General features: G+C 44.8%; 2 protein-coding genes across 2 annotated transcripts in view; both read left to right on the forward strand.

The window, feature by feature from the left end:
• Positions 1-15,527, forward strand: part of GLRX (glutaredoxin) — a 380,777-nt gene that overhangs the window by 173,635 nt on the left and 191,615 nt on the right. The window lies entirely within an intron of this gene.
• ELL2 (elongation factor for RNA polymerase II 2) overlaps positions 1-15,527 on the forward strand; it is a 213,953-nt gene that overhangs the window by 68,463 nt on the left and 129,963 nt on the right. The window contains exon 3 of the mRNA XM_044064460.1: positions 101-264. Within this exon, the coding sequence (XP_043920395.1) occupies positions 101-264 (164 nt within the window). The remainder of the gene's footprint in view (positions 1-100; positions 265-15,527) is intronic.

The raw sequence follows: 15,527 nt of genomic DNA on the forward strand, positions 1-15,527 counted from the left end.
GTTGTGGGGGGCTAACCTCTCCCCTTTCGACACCCAGATGCCTATTTTAGTGTTTCCTAACTGAAAGGATTATGTACCTTACACTTGCATGTTTTCTTAGTTCTGGAGAGTCACAGCTTGACTGCCTGGGAGTTGTACAGAATAAAGTCACAGTATGTGCAACAAATGATTCCTATCAGATGACAAGAGAACGTATGACACAGGCAGAGGAAGAAACACGTAGTCGGAGTACAAAAGTCATAAAGCCTGGTGGACCCTTTGTAGGTAAGATTTTAAGTGCTTTTATGTATTTTTTTTAAAACTCGTTCTATTTTATTAGAAAGGAATAGAAGTACTAGAAATGTGATGCTTGTGTGGTTTGTTGACCAAATTAAATTGTTTGCCTTTGTACAGCATCTTCATATGCATGTTCAGAGACAAACGCATGTGTGTACATAAACATTTTTTTGTTGAGTGCATGTTTCATTGCGTCACAATCCTCTCAAAATTCAGTGAGTACACATTTTGTCAAATGCATTTCATAGTCACATTGCATAAATATCAAATACAGAAAATACTCCTTTAAAACTGCACCTCACCAGTGCACTCTCCTTACTCACTGCAAGGTCCTACAATCTCAAAGAAATTAGAATGCCCAAAGTGAATCACTACTGGTGCATAAACTCTTAAAAGATGTGGATACAAGATGACCTGAGTTTGCATTGTATAAATTATGCTGTAGACTTGTAACTCGTACTTCCAAAGATTGTAAACAACATCTGCAGTGATTAGCCTTACTATTTTTTTTTTATACAGTTTTCTATGAAATGGGATCCAGTGAAATATATTCTGTGAATTTTATTGGATTTGTTCAGCCAAATGTGTGTTGGATAAATGAATCACGAATGTGTAATGCACATAGCTTCCTGGTAGACAAGTGGCTAGACTGTTGGTTTTCATGCGTCATATGCAGTGACACTTGGTCAAGAATTTGTGTTACTTCGGTTTTAGTTTTGTAACTTCACTAGCTTCTCTCATCCCAGTACAGTAATGGATGGCTCACCCACTGTCTCCGGCTATTTGTTTATATGATCTGCCTGAAGCAGGATTCTAATCCAGCCATGATGGAAGAACGTCTGAGAAGTAGTGCCCCCCCCCCCCCCCCAAGCCTTTGATAGTGTCCTGTGATTCTAGATCCGATGGTTCACACTTTTTTCTGCCTGCTGTTTCAGCGAGCTGCAGGAGGGTATAGCCTGCTTTTGTATAGGCAATTTAGTCTTATGCACAGTGCCATCGAGTAGTAGATTCATTGGTATATCTCATATTTGGAGAGGTTTGTCAGTCTAGAACTGGTCTGGTTAGGTAGGTTACTGAGCTTTTTTTTTTGCGTCAAATGTCACAGGAATAACTATTTTCCACAGTGTACCACAGTGCTCTGATGTCCTTCAAGAATGCAACTGCAGTCCTTGCATATGGGTTGTCCTGCCTCAGGCAGCCCTACAGTCGGCCGGATTCCAAAGTCTGGGTCCGGCGTCGGCTGATGTCTGCTCCTACCTGACGTCAGAGCAGCCAGGGTATAAAAGCATCAGTCGACACCATCTTCCTCAGTCTTTCTTGCCGCGCGGTGCCCTAAGCAGAAGCAGTTCACAAGTGCCGGTCGGCCAGCTCCTGTGTGTTCAGATACCGAAGTCATCAAAAAGCTAAGTACCCGTTAGAACCTTTTCTTGCCTCAGCCGATGTCAGATAAAACTGCAAAAGTTAATAATTGCTTGTCTTGTGGTAAACAAATACCTCATAAGGACTTCCATTCTTACTGCCTTCCCTGCCTCTGCCCAGACCACGACGTCTCGGCCTGTGCTGCCTGTGCTCGCTTCAATAAGCGCACACTTAGGCGCCGGGCAGAATTTGCTGTAGGCTTTTTTTTGAGAAAATTACTCCTACATTATGCAGTCGGAACTACCGACAGCACATACTTCCAAAAAACGTAAGGACCGGGACCGACATCCGCGGCCTGTGACTTCCAACGACATCACGCTAAAGCCTACCGCAAGTGCATCTTTCTCTTCGGAGGCGGTAATTCAACCGCTCCAGGCCAACTACACCGTTTTACCGCTCACTTCGGTACCGGAGGCTACCCCGGTGCCAGTTGTTAATTTTCCCCCTGAAACCGAAGCCCAAGATTTGCCTGACACCATACCGGTGGACAAAGTTACTCCAGCACGTGGGGCAGCAAGGCCTCCTGTGCCCATGTCCATTAAGGCCTACACATGTGCTAAGGCTGCCAGCCAGGCCAAGTCTCACCCTCCTAAATCTTTTCCACAGGGTTCAACTTCTGATAAACAGATCATGACTTTAGCTGCAGATCTAATTTCTTTAATCAGGGGCTGTCAGGCTCATCCAGACAGAGGTTCTCAGCCACCTTCAGACAAAAGGCCTAGGGTTGAGCAGGTGGATACTCTTTCCTCAGAGGAGGCCTCTGGTGAGTCAGACCATTCAGATTCCCAGGAAGAATCTTTCCCGGCCTACGAGGATTCGGATGCTGATGAATCCATTCCCTCTGCCTCTCTTCCTGAGGATATTTCTTTCGGGGAGATTCTCCACTCCATGAGAGCATTTTCAGTGGCAGGGCCAGGATTTCTCCGACTCCAGGAAAAGGCTTTGGACTTTCCTTAAGTTACCCCAGCACAGGCCTTTAGCTATACCCCCAGTGTTATGTGTATTGGATGACGTGTTCTCAGACTCCAGTACTTCTCCTGATTCTCTCCCCCCTGCTCCGGTCAAGCCGGATAGATATTACAGGGATGTTCTTCATCTCACATTGCTGCAGTCCTTACACTTGGGGTAGTCCGCTGTCCTCGGTCGGCCCGAATATCAAAGTATAAGGCTGACGTCGGTCAAGGCGCATTTGACTGACATCAGGACGTCAGGGTATAAATGCGCATGACCGACGTCATATCCTCAGTCTTTTTTGCCGCATGGTCCGATGCAGAAGCAGCATTGCAAGTGCCGGTTGGCGTTCTGAAATTTTTCGATTTCGGAGTTTCAGACAGAGTCAAAGTTGGCTAAGTACCCCGTTGGGGAATATTTTAGTTTTTTCTTGCCTCAGTGGTTTACCGGATGTCAGAAAAAGTGAATAACTGTATTTCTTGTGGGAAACAGATACCGCATAGAGATTATCATACTTTGTGTATTCCTTGTTTAGGGCCTGAGCACGACGTTGTTGGGTGTCGCTCTTGTGCTAGATTCAATAAGCGCACTATAAAGAGAAGGTTAGATTGTGCCAGGTTAGTCTTCGGGAAGCGGTGCAATTATAAAATGCCGTCTGATGCCCCGACGCCCGCTTCTTCGAAGAAGCGCAAGGACAAAGCAGCTAAGCCTAGGCTAGAAGAACCGTCTCTACCGGACGCCGGTTCTTTAGAGGTGTCGGTGGAGCCGGTGGTTCCACCGGAGGTTTCTTTGGGATCCCAGGGAGAGACTTTGTTATTGCAGGATGTGGCCTCTCAGGAGGCAGGTCAGGCGGAAGGGGCTTCTCAGGTTACTGTACTCCCCTCCCTTCCTAGGGTGGTTAGGCCCTCTCCTTCTGTTTCCAAGGCTTCTCCCAGAGGCAGGCCAGGTTTAGCTTCAGTTGGTGTCACCCCTAGTTCTTCAGGAACTGTGCCCAAGAAGCATATGCTTAAAATGGCAGAAGATTTGATTACTTTGATTAGGGGTTCTTTGCCCCCTCCTGATAAGAGACCTAGGGTGGAACCTGAGCTAGGGAGTTTTGAGCAGGCTTCGGATGTTTCAGAGTCTTCGGCTGAAGACTTGCAGGAGTATTCTCCTTATTCTGATTCTGATGTGGATGATTCTACTCCTTCTGCTTCTCCTCCTGAGGATTTTTCTTTTTCAGAGACTCTTCATTCCATGAGGGAGCATTTTAAGTGGGAAGGTCAGGACTTCTCTGATTCCAGGAAAAGGCTTAGGGAATTTTTGTTTTTACCCCAGCATAGGTCTTTGGCTATACCTCCTGTTTTGGATGTGGTGGAAGATGTTTTTACAGAGGCTTCTCTTAATCCTGATTCTTTGCCTCCTGCTCCTGTTAAACCGGACAGGTATTACAGGGTGCCTGAAGCTCATAAGTATCTTTTTAAGAGTCCTAGGGCGGACCCAGAGACTGTTAGTCAGGGGCCTAAAGGTGTTAAGGCTGCTGTTGTCAAGAATCCGGTTCCTACAGATAGAGGCCAGGGCTTTGGATAGATGGGGAAACAAAGTTTATACTTCTTCCACTCTAGCTATGAGGGCTTTGAATTGTCAGTTTCACATATTAAAATACCAAAACTATCTCCTTTCGCAATTGAAGTCTAAGGTTGATGCTCTGGCGGAAGGTATTGATTGTAAAGAGTTACAAGATTTAGTACATGTTTCTGAACAGGTGGGTAAGCATTCTTTGCAATGTGGTTTTGATGCTGTACAGGCCTCGTCTAGTGTGGCTGCTACTGGGTCAGTTCTTCGCAGGCACGCCTGGCTGAGGGATCAGAATTTATCTGACCATGTTAAGACAAGGATTTTAGATGCTCCTTTACAATCTGATGTGTTTGGTTCTCCTGTTGAGGCAGTCTTAAAGAAAATGGAAGACAAGGCTAAGTCTATGCAGACTGTTAAAGATTTTTTGCAGGTTCAGCCTCCAAGTTTAGTAGAAATTGGCCTACCAAGGGGTGGACGTATCCTTCTTATGATTCCCAGTCTAGGGGTAGGTCTAGACGTGGTAGGGGCAGAGCTCAGGGCTCTTTCAGGCCTAGAACAGGGAGTTCACCTGCACAGTCTTCGGGTGAGGGCAGGGGTCAGTCCTTTCGTAAACAGGCCCAATGACCTACCTTTTCAGCTGCCAGAGCCTTCTGCCTGGCAGCACCTTTGGGAGGAAGGTTGGCACTTTTCAAGGAAAATTGGAGTTTAATTACCCGAGACAGATGGGTACTGGATATCATACACCACGGTTACAGGTTTTATTTCCATACCTTGCCTCCTTTCAAAGGCATGCCAGACGTTCCTCCTCAGCAAAGAATAGAGGCTCACAAACAAATTTCTCTGTTACTTCAAATAGGGGCCATACAGCCGGTCCCTATGCCAGAAGTGGGCCTAGGATTTTATTCTCGCCTGTTCCTAGTGCCAAAGAAAGGGAACACGTGGAGACCAATTTTGGATTTATCTACCCTCAACACTTATCTGGACATTCCCAAGTTCAAAATGTTGACGTTACAACAGCTTTTACCTCTGCTGGGCAAAGACCATTGGATGGTAACTTTGGATCTCAAGGAGGCTTACCTTCATGTTCCTATCAGACTGAGTTGCAGGAAGTATCTGCGTCTTCGGGCTGGGACTTCTCATTATCAGTTCTCTGCATTGCCCTTTGGCTTATCTACTGCGCCCAGAGTGTTCACGAAAGTTCTGGCTCCAGTGATAGCTTTCCTCAGGCTAAAAGGAATACAGATCTATCCTTATTTGGACGATTGCCTGATTCTGGCTCAAGGAAGGGACGAGCTTCTTCATCATTTGGAATATGTGATGATAGTGCTAAGATGCCTGGGGTATTCTGTGAAAGAAAGTCCAGTCTAGTACCCTCTCGGGACATGTGCTTTCTGGGTGTGACTGAATACAGCATCCCAGATGGCCTTTTTGACCCCGGACAAACAAAAGAATCTTTCCCTTTACTTTCATCAATTGTCTCATCAGTCCAGGCTGACTGCAAGGACAGTCCTTCAAGCCTTGGGGTTCATGGCATCTTGTATTCTGGTGCTTCCCAATGCCAAACTGCATATGAGGAAGTTACAATGGTATCTCAAAAATGTATGGACACAGCACTGCCAGGATCTGGACACTGTCATTCAAATAATACCTTGCATACAGAAGGAATTGTTGTGGTGGGCTCAGGAATGTCACCTAAACAAGGGACTCTCTGTGACCCGGCCAGAGGCGAGTCAGATTCTAACGACAGATGCCTCAGACAAAGCTTGGGGAGCTCATCTGAATGGAAAGTGGATACAAGACAAGTGGCCTGCCAGACTACAACATCTACATATCAACTTGAAGGAGATGTTAGCAGTCCAGTTTGCATTAATAGCTTTCAAGGATTTACTTCTTCCAGGGCAGGTGTTGATTCTAACAGACAACACAACTGTCATGTGGTACATCAACAAGCAAGGGGGAACACATTCTTATCCTCTATGCAGGCAAGCAATGATTTTGTGGGAGACTGCTCTCAGTTTACAGCTAAATCTTCAGGCAAGGTTTCTGCCAGGAGCACGGAACTCCTTAGCAGATGTGTTGAGCAGACGAATCGTGGATCCCCACGAGTGGAAATTGGATCCTCATGTATTTCAGAAATTGACAGTGTCATGGGGAACTCCAGACATAGATCTGTTCGCTTCTCCACTAAACCACCAGCTGCCAAAGTTTTGCACGAAAAGGTTTCATCCCACAGCTTGGAAAGTGGATGCTCTTTCTTTCAATTGGAGCAATCTTCATTTGTATGCCTTTCCACCACTGCCTCTCCTCCCAAAGGTACTACTAAAGGCCAGACAGGACAAGCCAAGGATGATTTTGATAGCTCCAGATTGGCCTCGACAGCATTGGTACCCATTACTGAGAAGCCTGGTACGGGAGCCTCCATGGCCTTTACCTTCGATTCCACACCTGTTGTCTCAGGAGGGCAGTCATTTGCTCAATGTCAAGCTTCACTCTCTTCACCTAACAGCCTGGCATATTCTGTTTTGAACCATAGTGGGTCTCCACTTCCACAGCAAGTTTTGAATGTTATTTTGGAAGCTAGAAGGCCTAGTACAAGGAAAGTGTACAGATAAATGGAAGAGATTTTTATTTTGGAGTGCAGCAAAGGATTTTGATGTTTCTGAGCCTAATTTAAGTGCGGCTCTTCAATATCTTACTGAATTACTGGACAAAGGTTTGTCCTTCTCTTCTATTAAGGTTCATGCTGCAGCAATTTCGCTCACTATGATTGTGACCCACCATTGTTTTCTCATCCTTTGTTCAAGCAATTTCTTAGAGGGGCAAAGAATATAAGACCCCCATGTAGAGCTCCTACTCCTGCTTGGGATCTCAATTTTGTGTTGGAGAAACTCACTCTACAACCTTTTGAGCCTGCAGCTACTACCGAGTTGAAATATTTATCATGGAAGACTGCTTTTTTGTTGGCCATTACCTCTGCGAGAAGGGTTTCTGAGTTGCAGGCCCTTATGGCGGTTGAGCCTTTCTTAATTTTCCATAAGGATAGGGTGTCTTTACGTACTAATCCTTCCTTTATGCCTAAAGTGGTTTCTAGTGTGGCTTTAAACCAAACTATTCATTTGCCTACTTTTATGCAAATCCCCAAAATAAAGGGAAAAGATTTTGCACACTTTAGATGTACACAGGCAGTTGCGATATTATTTGGACAGAACTAAAGGGTTCAGGCAGTCTCAGCAGTTATTTGTTTCTTTTGCTTTGAGTTCTCAGGGCAAGCCTGTGTCAAAACAAACTATTTCTAAGTGGATTGGGTTTTGCATTGCTTTCTGTTATTCCCATCATGGCAAGGAGATTCCAGCTGGGATTAGGCCTCATTCCACTAGGGCTACTGCCACTTCGACAGCTTTTTGAGGGGTGGCAACTAAGGATATTTTGGAGGCAGCTACTTGGAGTTCAGTGCATACTTTCTCTAGGCATGATCACCTACCACTTTATTCTAAATCTAGGGCTGGTTTTGCCACTGCTGTTTTGCAGGGCATTTTGGCAGCTCCTGCTTCCTTATAGTTTGGCCATCCTCCTTACCTCTGCTTTGGGATTCTACCCAAGTGTAAGGACTGCAGCAATGTGAGATGAAGAACATAGTACAGTTTTGTACCTACCATAAATGTAGATGTTCGAAGATCCACATTGCTGCAGTCCAATCCCTCCCTCCTTCCCTCTGTAGTTAGAGGCGGTTGTGTGGGTTGGGTTGTCAATATGGTGTATATTGTATATATTGTACATATTTTTAGTGCTAGGATGGTTGGTTGTTTGTTTGCTGTCTTTTGGTTTTGACCTTTCTTTTTAGGGTCTTCTGACATCTGGGGCAAGAAAAGACTGAGGATATGACGTCGGTCATGCGCATTTATACCCTGACGTCCTGATGTCAGTCAAATGCGCCTTGACCGACGTCAGCCTTATACTTTGATATTCGGGCCGACCGAGGACAGCGGACTACCCCAAGTGTAAGGACTGCAGCAATGTGGATCTTCGAACATCTACATTTATGGTAGGTACAAAACTGTACTTTCCTGATGCTCATAAACATCTCTTTAAGGCACACTCTGTTGATCTAGAAACTATTTCTCAGGGGCCCAAAGGAGTGGCCACCTCCACGACCAAAAATCCTTTTGCCCGCTGACAGGGAATCTAGGTCCCTGGAGAGGTGGGGTAAAAAAGTTTAAACTTCATCCACCCTTAGCCATGAGGGCACTTGACTGTCTTTTTTCATATGTTTCAGTATCAGGATTTCTTGATGGATGATTTACAGAAAAAATTAGCCTCTCCTGAGCCTTTAGATAGAAAGGCCTTGCAGGATTTGGTACATAATACTCAGCAGGTTAGCAATCATTTTCTTCAGTGTTATGATGCATTGGAAGCTTCATGTAGGTCAGCTATGACGGGCAGTCATACGTAGACATGCTTGGTTGAAAGAACAGACATTGCCAGATCATGTTAAAATAAAGCTTCTAGATGCACCTCTGGAAAAAGGTAAGCTATTTGGTGCTAATGCACAGGGTGTGTTGAAATCAATAGAGGAAAAGGCTAAATCAGTACAAACAGTCAAAGATTTCCTCCAGGTTCAGCCACCAAGGTTCAGCAGGAATTGGCCTTCAAAGAATTGGTCCTTTCCAGACACTGACAAGTTCCAAAGGGGAAAAATCAGGCGTGCTCGAGGTAGAGGGCAATACCGAGGCTCCTACAGGGGCTGCCAATGGCAACCAACAAATCAGAGAAGTGGCGCAGGGACTTCTGCTGCTCCACAGGTACAACCACAATGACTTATTTTCACACCGCCCAAGGCTCAAAGAGAAGCACCTTTAGGCGGAAAATTATCCTTATTTTCAAAAAATTGGCACGTTTTTACAAAGGGCAAATGGATTTTGGACATAGACAAAGGTTAAAGGTTCCACTTCCATACCTTACCAGCAAGACAAGGCATGCCAAACCTGCCACAATCAAAGGGCAGAGGCACTCTTACAAGTTTCAAAGCTACTACAAATCAAAGCAATAGAAAAGGTTCCTCCTCACGAGCAAGGCCAGGGATTCTACTCTACTGTTCCTTGTTCCAAGAAAAGAAAAGCAATGGAGACCTATACTAGACTTGTCCGCTCTAAACACTTTTCTCATTGTGCCAAAATTCAAAATGCTGACGTTACAGCAACTCCTTCCCATGCTGGGCAAGGGGTCTTGGCTGGTTACTCTGGACCTCAAGGAGGCATACCTGCATGTCTCGGACACAGCTGCAGAAGATACCTCAGATTTCTTGCAGGGCCAGAGCATTATCAATTCTCAGCATTGCCTTTTGGCTTATCTACTGCGCCCAGAGTATTCACGAAATGCCTGGCATCAGTATTTGCGCACTACAGATTCCAGGGGATACAAATATACCCTTACCTGGACGACTGCCTTATTCAAGCGGGCAGCAAGCAAGCCTTGATAAACTTGGACTATGTCATTCATCTGCTGCAGGCTTTGGTATACACAGTCAACATTCAAAAATCAAGACTACTGCCATCCCAACAAATAATTTTTCTAGGAGCCAAACTGGACACCGATTTACAAATGGCTTTCCTCACAAAAGAAAAACAAGAACCAGTTTACTTCAAAATCCTAGCAAAGCACACCCAGATGACTGCAAGGAAGATCCTGCAGGTCCTGGGTTACATGGCATCTTGCATTCTTCTGATTCCACTGGCAAGACTACACATGAGAACTACAATGGTACCTAAAAAGTTTATGGTCTCAACACAGCCACAACTTAGAAGCAACTATTCCACTCATTCCATGTCTACAAAAGGAATTTTTTGTGGTGGGCACAAGCAAGCCTGCTAAACAAAGGCATGTCCTTCAGCAAACCTCAAGCAAGCCAAACCATTACAACAGACGCCTCCGATCATGGATGGGGGGCGCACATGGAGGGCAGATGCATTCAAGGGCAATGGGCTCCCCGGGAATTGCATCTGCACATCAATCAAAAAGAGATGTTGGCAGTGATTCATGCAGTCGAGGCCTTCAAAAAATTTCTTCAGCAAGGTCATCTGTTAATAAGGACAGACAACACCACTGTTATGTGGTACATAAACAGGGAGGCACCCATTCTTACCCCCTCTGCAGACTAACAATGACTCTTTGGGAAAAGTCCCTGAAACTGAACATACAGTTGCAATCCCAGCTTGTTCCAGGCAAGGACAATGTTCTGGCGGACAGTCTAAGCAGAAACATTATGGATCCGCACGAATGGATGTTGCATCCAGACATTTTTTCACAAATAATTCATGCATGGGGAAGGCCGGACATAGATCTGTTTGCCTCGCACCTCAATCATTATCTGAAGAAGTTTTGCTCAAGGACACACCATTCTCAAGCCTGGAGAATGGATGTTCTCTCCTTCAGCTGGAATTCTCTAACAATCTATGCATTCCCACCTCTACCATTAATGACCAAGGTGTTACTGAAGATCCAAGCAGAACAACCGAAGGGCATTTTGATAGCTCCAGACTGGCCGAGGCAGCACTGGTATCCATTACTAAGGAGCATAACTCTCACCAAGCCGTGGCCCCTGCCTCAATGGCCTCTGCTTATAACTCAGCACAATTACAGGACTGTTCATCCCAACTTGCAAACATTGCAACTGACAGCTTGGAGGGTTCCATGATTTCTCCCCATATCTCTCTCTCCAAAAAAGTTCAAGAGATCTTACTGGAAGTGCACAGGCCTTCCACCAGAAAAGCTTTTTCAGCCAAATGGAAGAGATTCAACATCTGGAATGCCAACAGGGGTCAGGATGCATCAGTAATGAGCATCCCACAGATACTAGAATACTTGGCAGAAATGCTTCACAATGGCCTTTCATATTCTTCCATAGAAATACACGCAATTTCAGCAAAATACAACTGTGATCCACCTGTGTGTTCACATCCTTTGCCAAGACAGTTTCTAAGAGGGATAAAGAATATCAAACCTCCAAGGAAACCACCAGTGCCTGCATGGGACCTCAACTTCGTCTTGGAAAAATTAACCCTTCCACCTTTTGAGCCAGCAGCATCTTCAGCATTGCAATTTCTCTCCTGGAAAACAGTTTTCCTGTTGGCAATTACTAGAGCAAGAAGAGTCTCTGAGATACAGGCCCTCATGGCAGTACCTCCATTTCTCATTTTCCATCAGGACAGAGTCTCTTTAAGAACCAATCCTTCATTAATGCCAAAGGTGATATCCAGGGTTTCTCTAAATCAAGCAATTCACCTGCCTACTTTCTTTCCCAATCCTCAAAATAAAGGAGAAACTTCTGCACACTTTGGACATACACAGACAATTGCGCTACTACTTGGACAGAACAAAGGCCAACAGAAAGTCAGACCAACTATTTGTAGCCTACGCAGCTGGAGTACAAGGAAAGGCAATTTCCAAGCAAACAATTTCAAAATGGATTAGAAACTGCATCATTTTCTGCTACTCTTTCCATGGAAAAGGTGTGCCAGCCAATATCAGGCCACACTCCACCAGAGCTACAGCCACCTCCACAGCCTTTCTAAGAGGGGTGGCTACAAAGGACATTCTAGAAGCTGCTACATGGAGCTCCATGCATACATTTTCCAAGCATTACAACCTGCCTTTATATTCCAGATCCCGAGCAGGCCTTGCTTCAGCAGTCCTGCAGGGCATTTTAGCTACACCATCCTCTTAGATCCTACCACCCCCAGCTTGGCTATGGTATTCAACCCATATGTAAGGACTGCAGTTGCATTCTTGAAGGACATAGTACAGTTTTGTACCTACCATAAATGTAGATGTCCGATAGATATGCAACTGCAGTCAGGTTTTCCCTCCCTCCTACCCCTCTGTTCTCTTTTTTTGGGTCCACTCCCCCTTTCTCAAATTAGCTGGGGATATTTGTTATGGTGTATCTGTTTATTACTGTTCATGTCTGGATTTTTTATCCATTCTCTAAATTTAGCCTTCCTTGGTGGGCACCTGGCATCTGGGGCAAGAAACACTGAAGAAGATGGTGTCGACTGATGCTTTTATACCTTGGCCACTCTGACATCAGGTAGGAGCCGACGTCGGCCAACGCCAGACCCAGACTTTGGAATCCGGCCGACCGTAGGGCTGCCTGAGGCAGGACAACCCATATGTAAGGACTGCAGTTGCATATCAATCTGACACCTACATTTATGGTAGGTACAAAACTGTACTTGATGTTTGTTGTTGCAGTGCAGCTTAAATAGTTCTAGGCCAATTAATTGTTTTGAGGTTTCTTTTTCTAAGTAGTTTATCTTTTAGTAGTTTCACCTTTGTTCTGTTTGTGTTAAAGTTTGTTTTTTTTTTCATTATTTTATAATTTTCGCAGTAGAATTTATCTTGACTAGACACAACTGGATGGCATTTGCTGCTTCCTTTGAGGGGAGGTTTCTCAAGTTTCATGTCATTCACTCCAGTGCAACTATTTTGAGTGTACCTTTAACTCCTAGTGGATGTGGCCTGAGCCTTTAAAAATTAAATTATCACCTTACAATTCTAACAAATACTCATTGACAGAGGTCAAATATCAATACAATTGTGTTTGCCATCATGTATGCTTCAAGATAAAATATTTTTAAACCTTGTATGTAGCATGGTTTTGGAATTAATGCAAATATGCATAAGTAATATTTGACGCCTAGAGGAGCAGTAGGAGTTAACTGCAGATGCACCTGGAGGCGTCACTCGGATGTAATGAGTGGGATTTACTTTGTGTTGTGGTTGGGCAGATGCATCTTATTTAGAATAAACCAGGGCTTTAACTGTTCCCTGGTATGGGGGGCAGCTCAAGGAGAATGGCATAATGTCTAGCTGATCAGCATAATCCCTCAGTTTGTCTTTTGACTTTCAAGCCACAGGGAAAATCTGTTAAATTTGCATTTTTATGATTTAAAGCAGATTTTACTTAACTGACCTTCACTACATTTAACATGAAGACAGAAGGTTTTCCCTTTAAAACCTTCTGTAGAATTTTCTACTACTGCCGTTTCATTTTTTTTTTTTTTTTTTTAAGAAAACATTACCTAAATAGCCCAATCAAGTATACTCTGACACCTCTAAAGTTCTTAATATTATGAAAAGTACTTCTTCCTTGCTTGAGGTTACAAAATCCCAAACTTTTAGTATTCTGTCAGATAAGGCCCAAACATAAATATCTCATTACCCTGGATTTGAAGCCTTTTACTCCAAAACATTCTGTACGAAAATAAGATGAGTCCCCTGCCTTTGCCCCCTCCACCTGTGGCAAGCTTGCTTTGGCTGTCTTCATGGTCTTCTCGAGGCTTTCTAGTGCTCCTTCGACCAAAGCTAAAGACACCAAAAGTTTCTTCACTGTTCCTACAGTTTTTCTGGCTCAGAGGATTCTGGAGTTGACAGTGAGATGAATGGAATTTGTGCCTTAGCCTGCATTGGTAGTTGAACATTTGCATCTGCTTGTAGATTTTCTTCATGTTTCACTGTTGCAATCATCACACTTGGGTTATCCCTGCCAGCGTAGCCCTCGGCCGGCCCGAATATCAGAGACTTGGTATTTCTGCTTCTGTTGCTGTCGCTTGAGGACTGACATCAGGTCGTCAGTAGTATAAAGTAAGGCAGCCGACGCCATACATCAGTCTTTCTTGCTGTGGAGGCAGAATCAGTTCACACGAGTGCCGATCTGCCGCTACCTGAGTTTTCATCTACCAAATTGAAGTTGAAGTCTTCTAAAGCCAAGTACCCCTTGGGGGATCCTTTTTTCTTGCACTAACCGATGTCAGTTTGTCTCAACCTGTGTAAAGCAAGTACCACACCGAGACTTCCACTTGTCACTTGTTTAGGCCCAGACCACGACGTCCCTCGTCGCTTCTGTGCTGTGTTTAATGCCAGAACTGAGTCATCGGGCCCTTATTGTAGCCAGATATTTTCGCTTATAGCCCCCGAATTCCAATATGACTTCAGTAAGCCATCTGACAGCAGATCTTCCGCAAAAAACGTAAAGATGAACAAGACTGCACAGGTCAAAACCTACTGACGACACCTCAGTTAAGCTAGTAGTCAGTTCTCCGGTACTCTGGTGCTTTCGCAGCCCCTGATGCCCGCTTATGTTGATTTGCAGACTGCTACTGGGACACTTTTGGAGTCTGGTATGCCGCAAAACTCAAGATCCTGCGGTCTTGTCTACCTTGGATGGGTCCGGAGTCGCTGAGCCATCACTGGCTTCTGAGAGAGTCTTTCGCACTATCAAATCTCTATACAGAGTCAACGACTACCATTATTTCAAAAACTACAGAGTTTCTTAGGCCCAAGGTATGAACCACACCCAAGAAACCGACCCACTCAGGGCGCCTGCTACCATGCCTCGGTCTCAAATGCTTAAAATGGCGGAAGACATTATGCTGATCAGGGGAAGCCAAGCTACCCCCTCCAAAAGAGATCTGCCCCCTGTAGTTTTGTCTGAACAGAAGTCAGATGAATCTGATGCATTTGAATATGAAGACATGCAACCCCTCTCCACTTAGGAGGATTTTGATGCCGAGGATTCCATTCCTTCAGCCTCTCCCCCAGACTATTTTTCTTTTGGGGGGAAATCCTGCATACTTTAAGGGAGCATTTCCAATGGGAGAGTCAGGACTACCTTCAGTCTAGAGAGAGACTCTGGGAATTCCTAGATCTACAGCTGACCCGGAGGTCATTTCTCAAGGGCCAAAAGGGATTAAAGCAACCTGTGCTAAGAATCCCACCCCCCCCCACCCCAGACAGGGATTCCCAAGCGCTGGACAGATGGGGTAAAAAAAAGTATACACTTCTGTTACCCTTGCGATCAGGGCACTTAATTGTCAGCTCCATATGCTCAAATTTCAGCAACATACCTAGGAACTCAAACAAGTCTTCGTTTTCTGCTTGGGTAGAATCTAAAGATTTACAAGAGTTAATGCATTCTACAAGTCAAGTAACTAAACATACCTTGCACTGTGGTTTTGACTCCCTAGAAGCTTCTTGCAGGGCAGCAGTCACTGGATCTGTATTAGAAGGCATGCATGGCTCAAGTATCAGCCCCTGCCAGACCGTATCAAATTTAAATTTTTAGAAGTCCCTTTGCACAAAGCTAATATATTTGGCACTAAGGCAGAAGAGGTCTTAAAGATGGAAGAAAAAACAAAATCCATGCAAACAGTTAAGGATTTCTTGCAGGTTCAGCAGGCATTGTCCCTCCAAATACTGGTCCTTTCCTACTCCCAGTAAACCAGCCCAGCCTAGGCCCCGTGGAAACACCCCCCCTTCCCAAGACATCA

This window comes from Protopterus annectens, chromosome 2.part2 (genome assembly GCF_019279795.1).
Source record: "Protopterus annectens isolate FY-2018-M chromosome 2.part2, PAN1.0, whole genome shotgun sequence".
Taxonomy (NCBI): Eukaryota; Metazoa; Chordata; order Ceratodontiformes; family Protopteridae; genus Protopterus; species Protopterus annectens.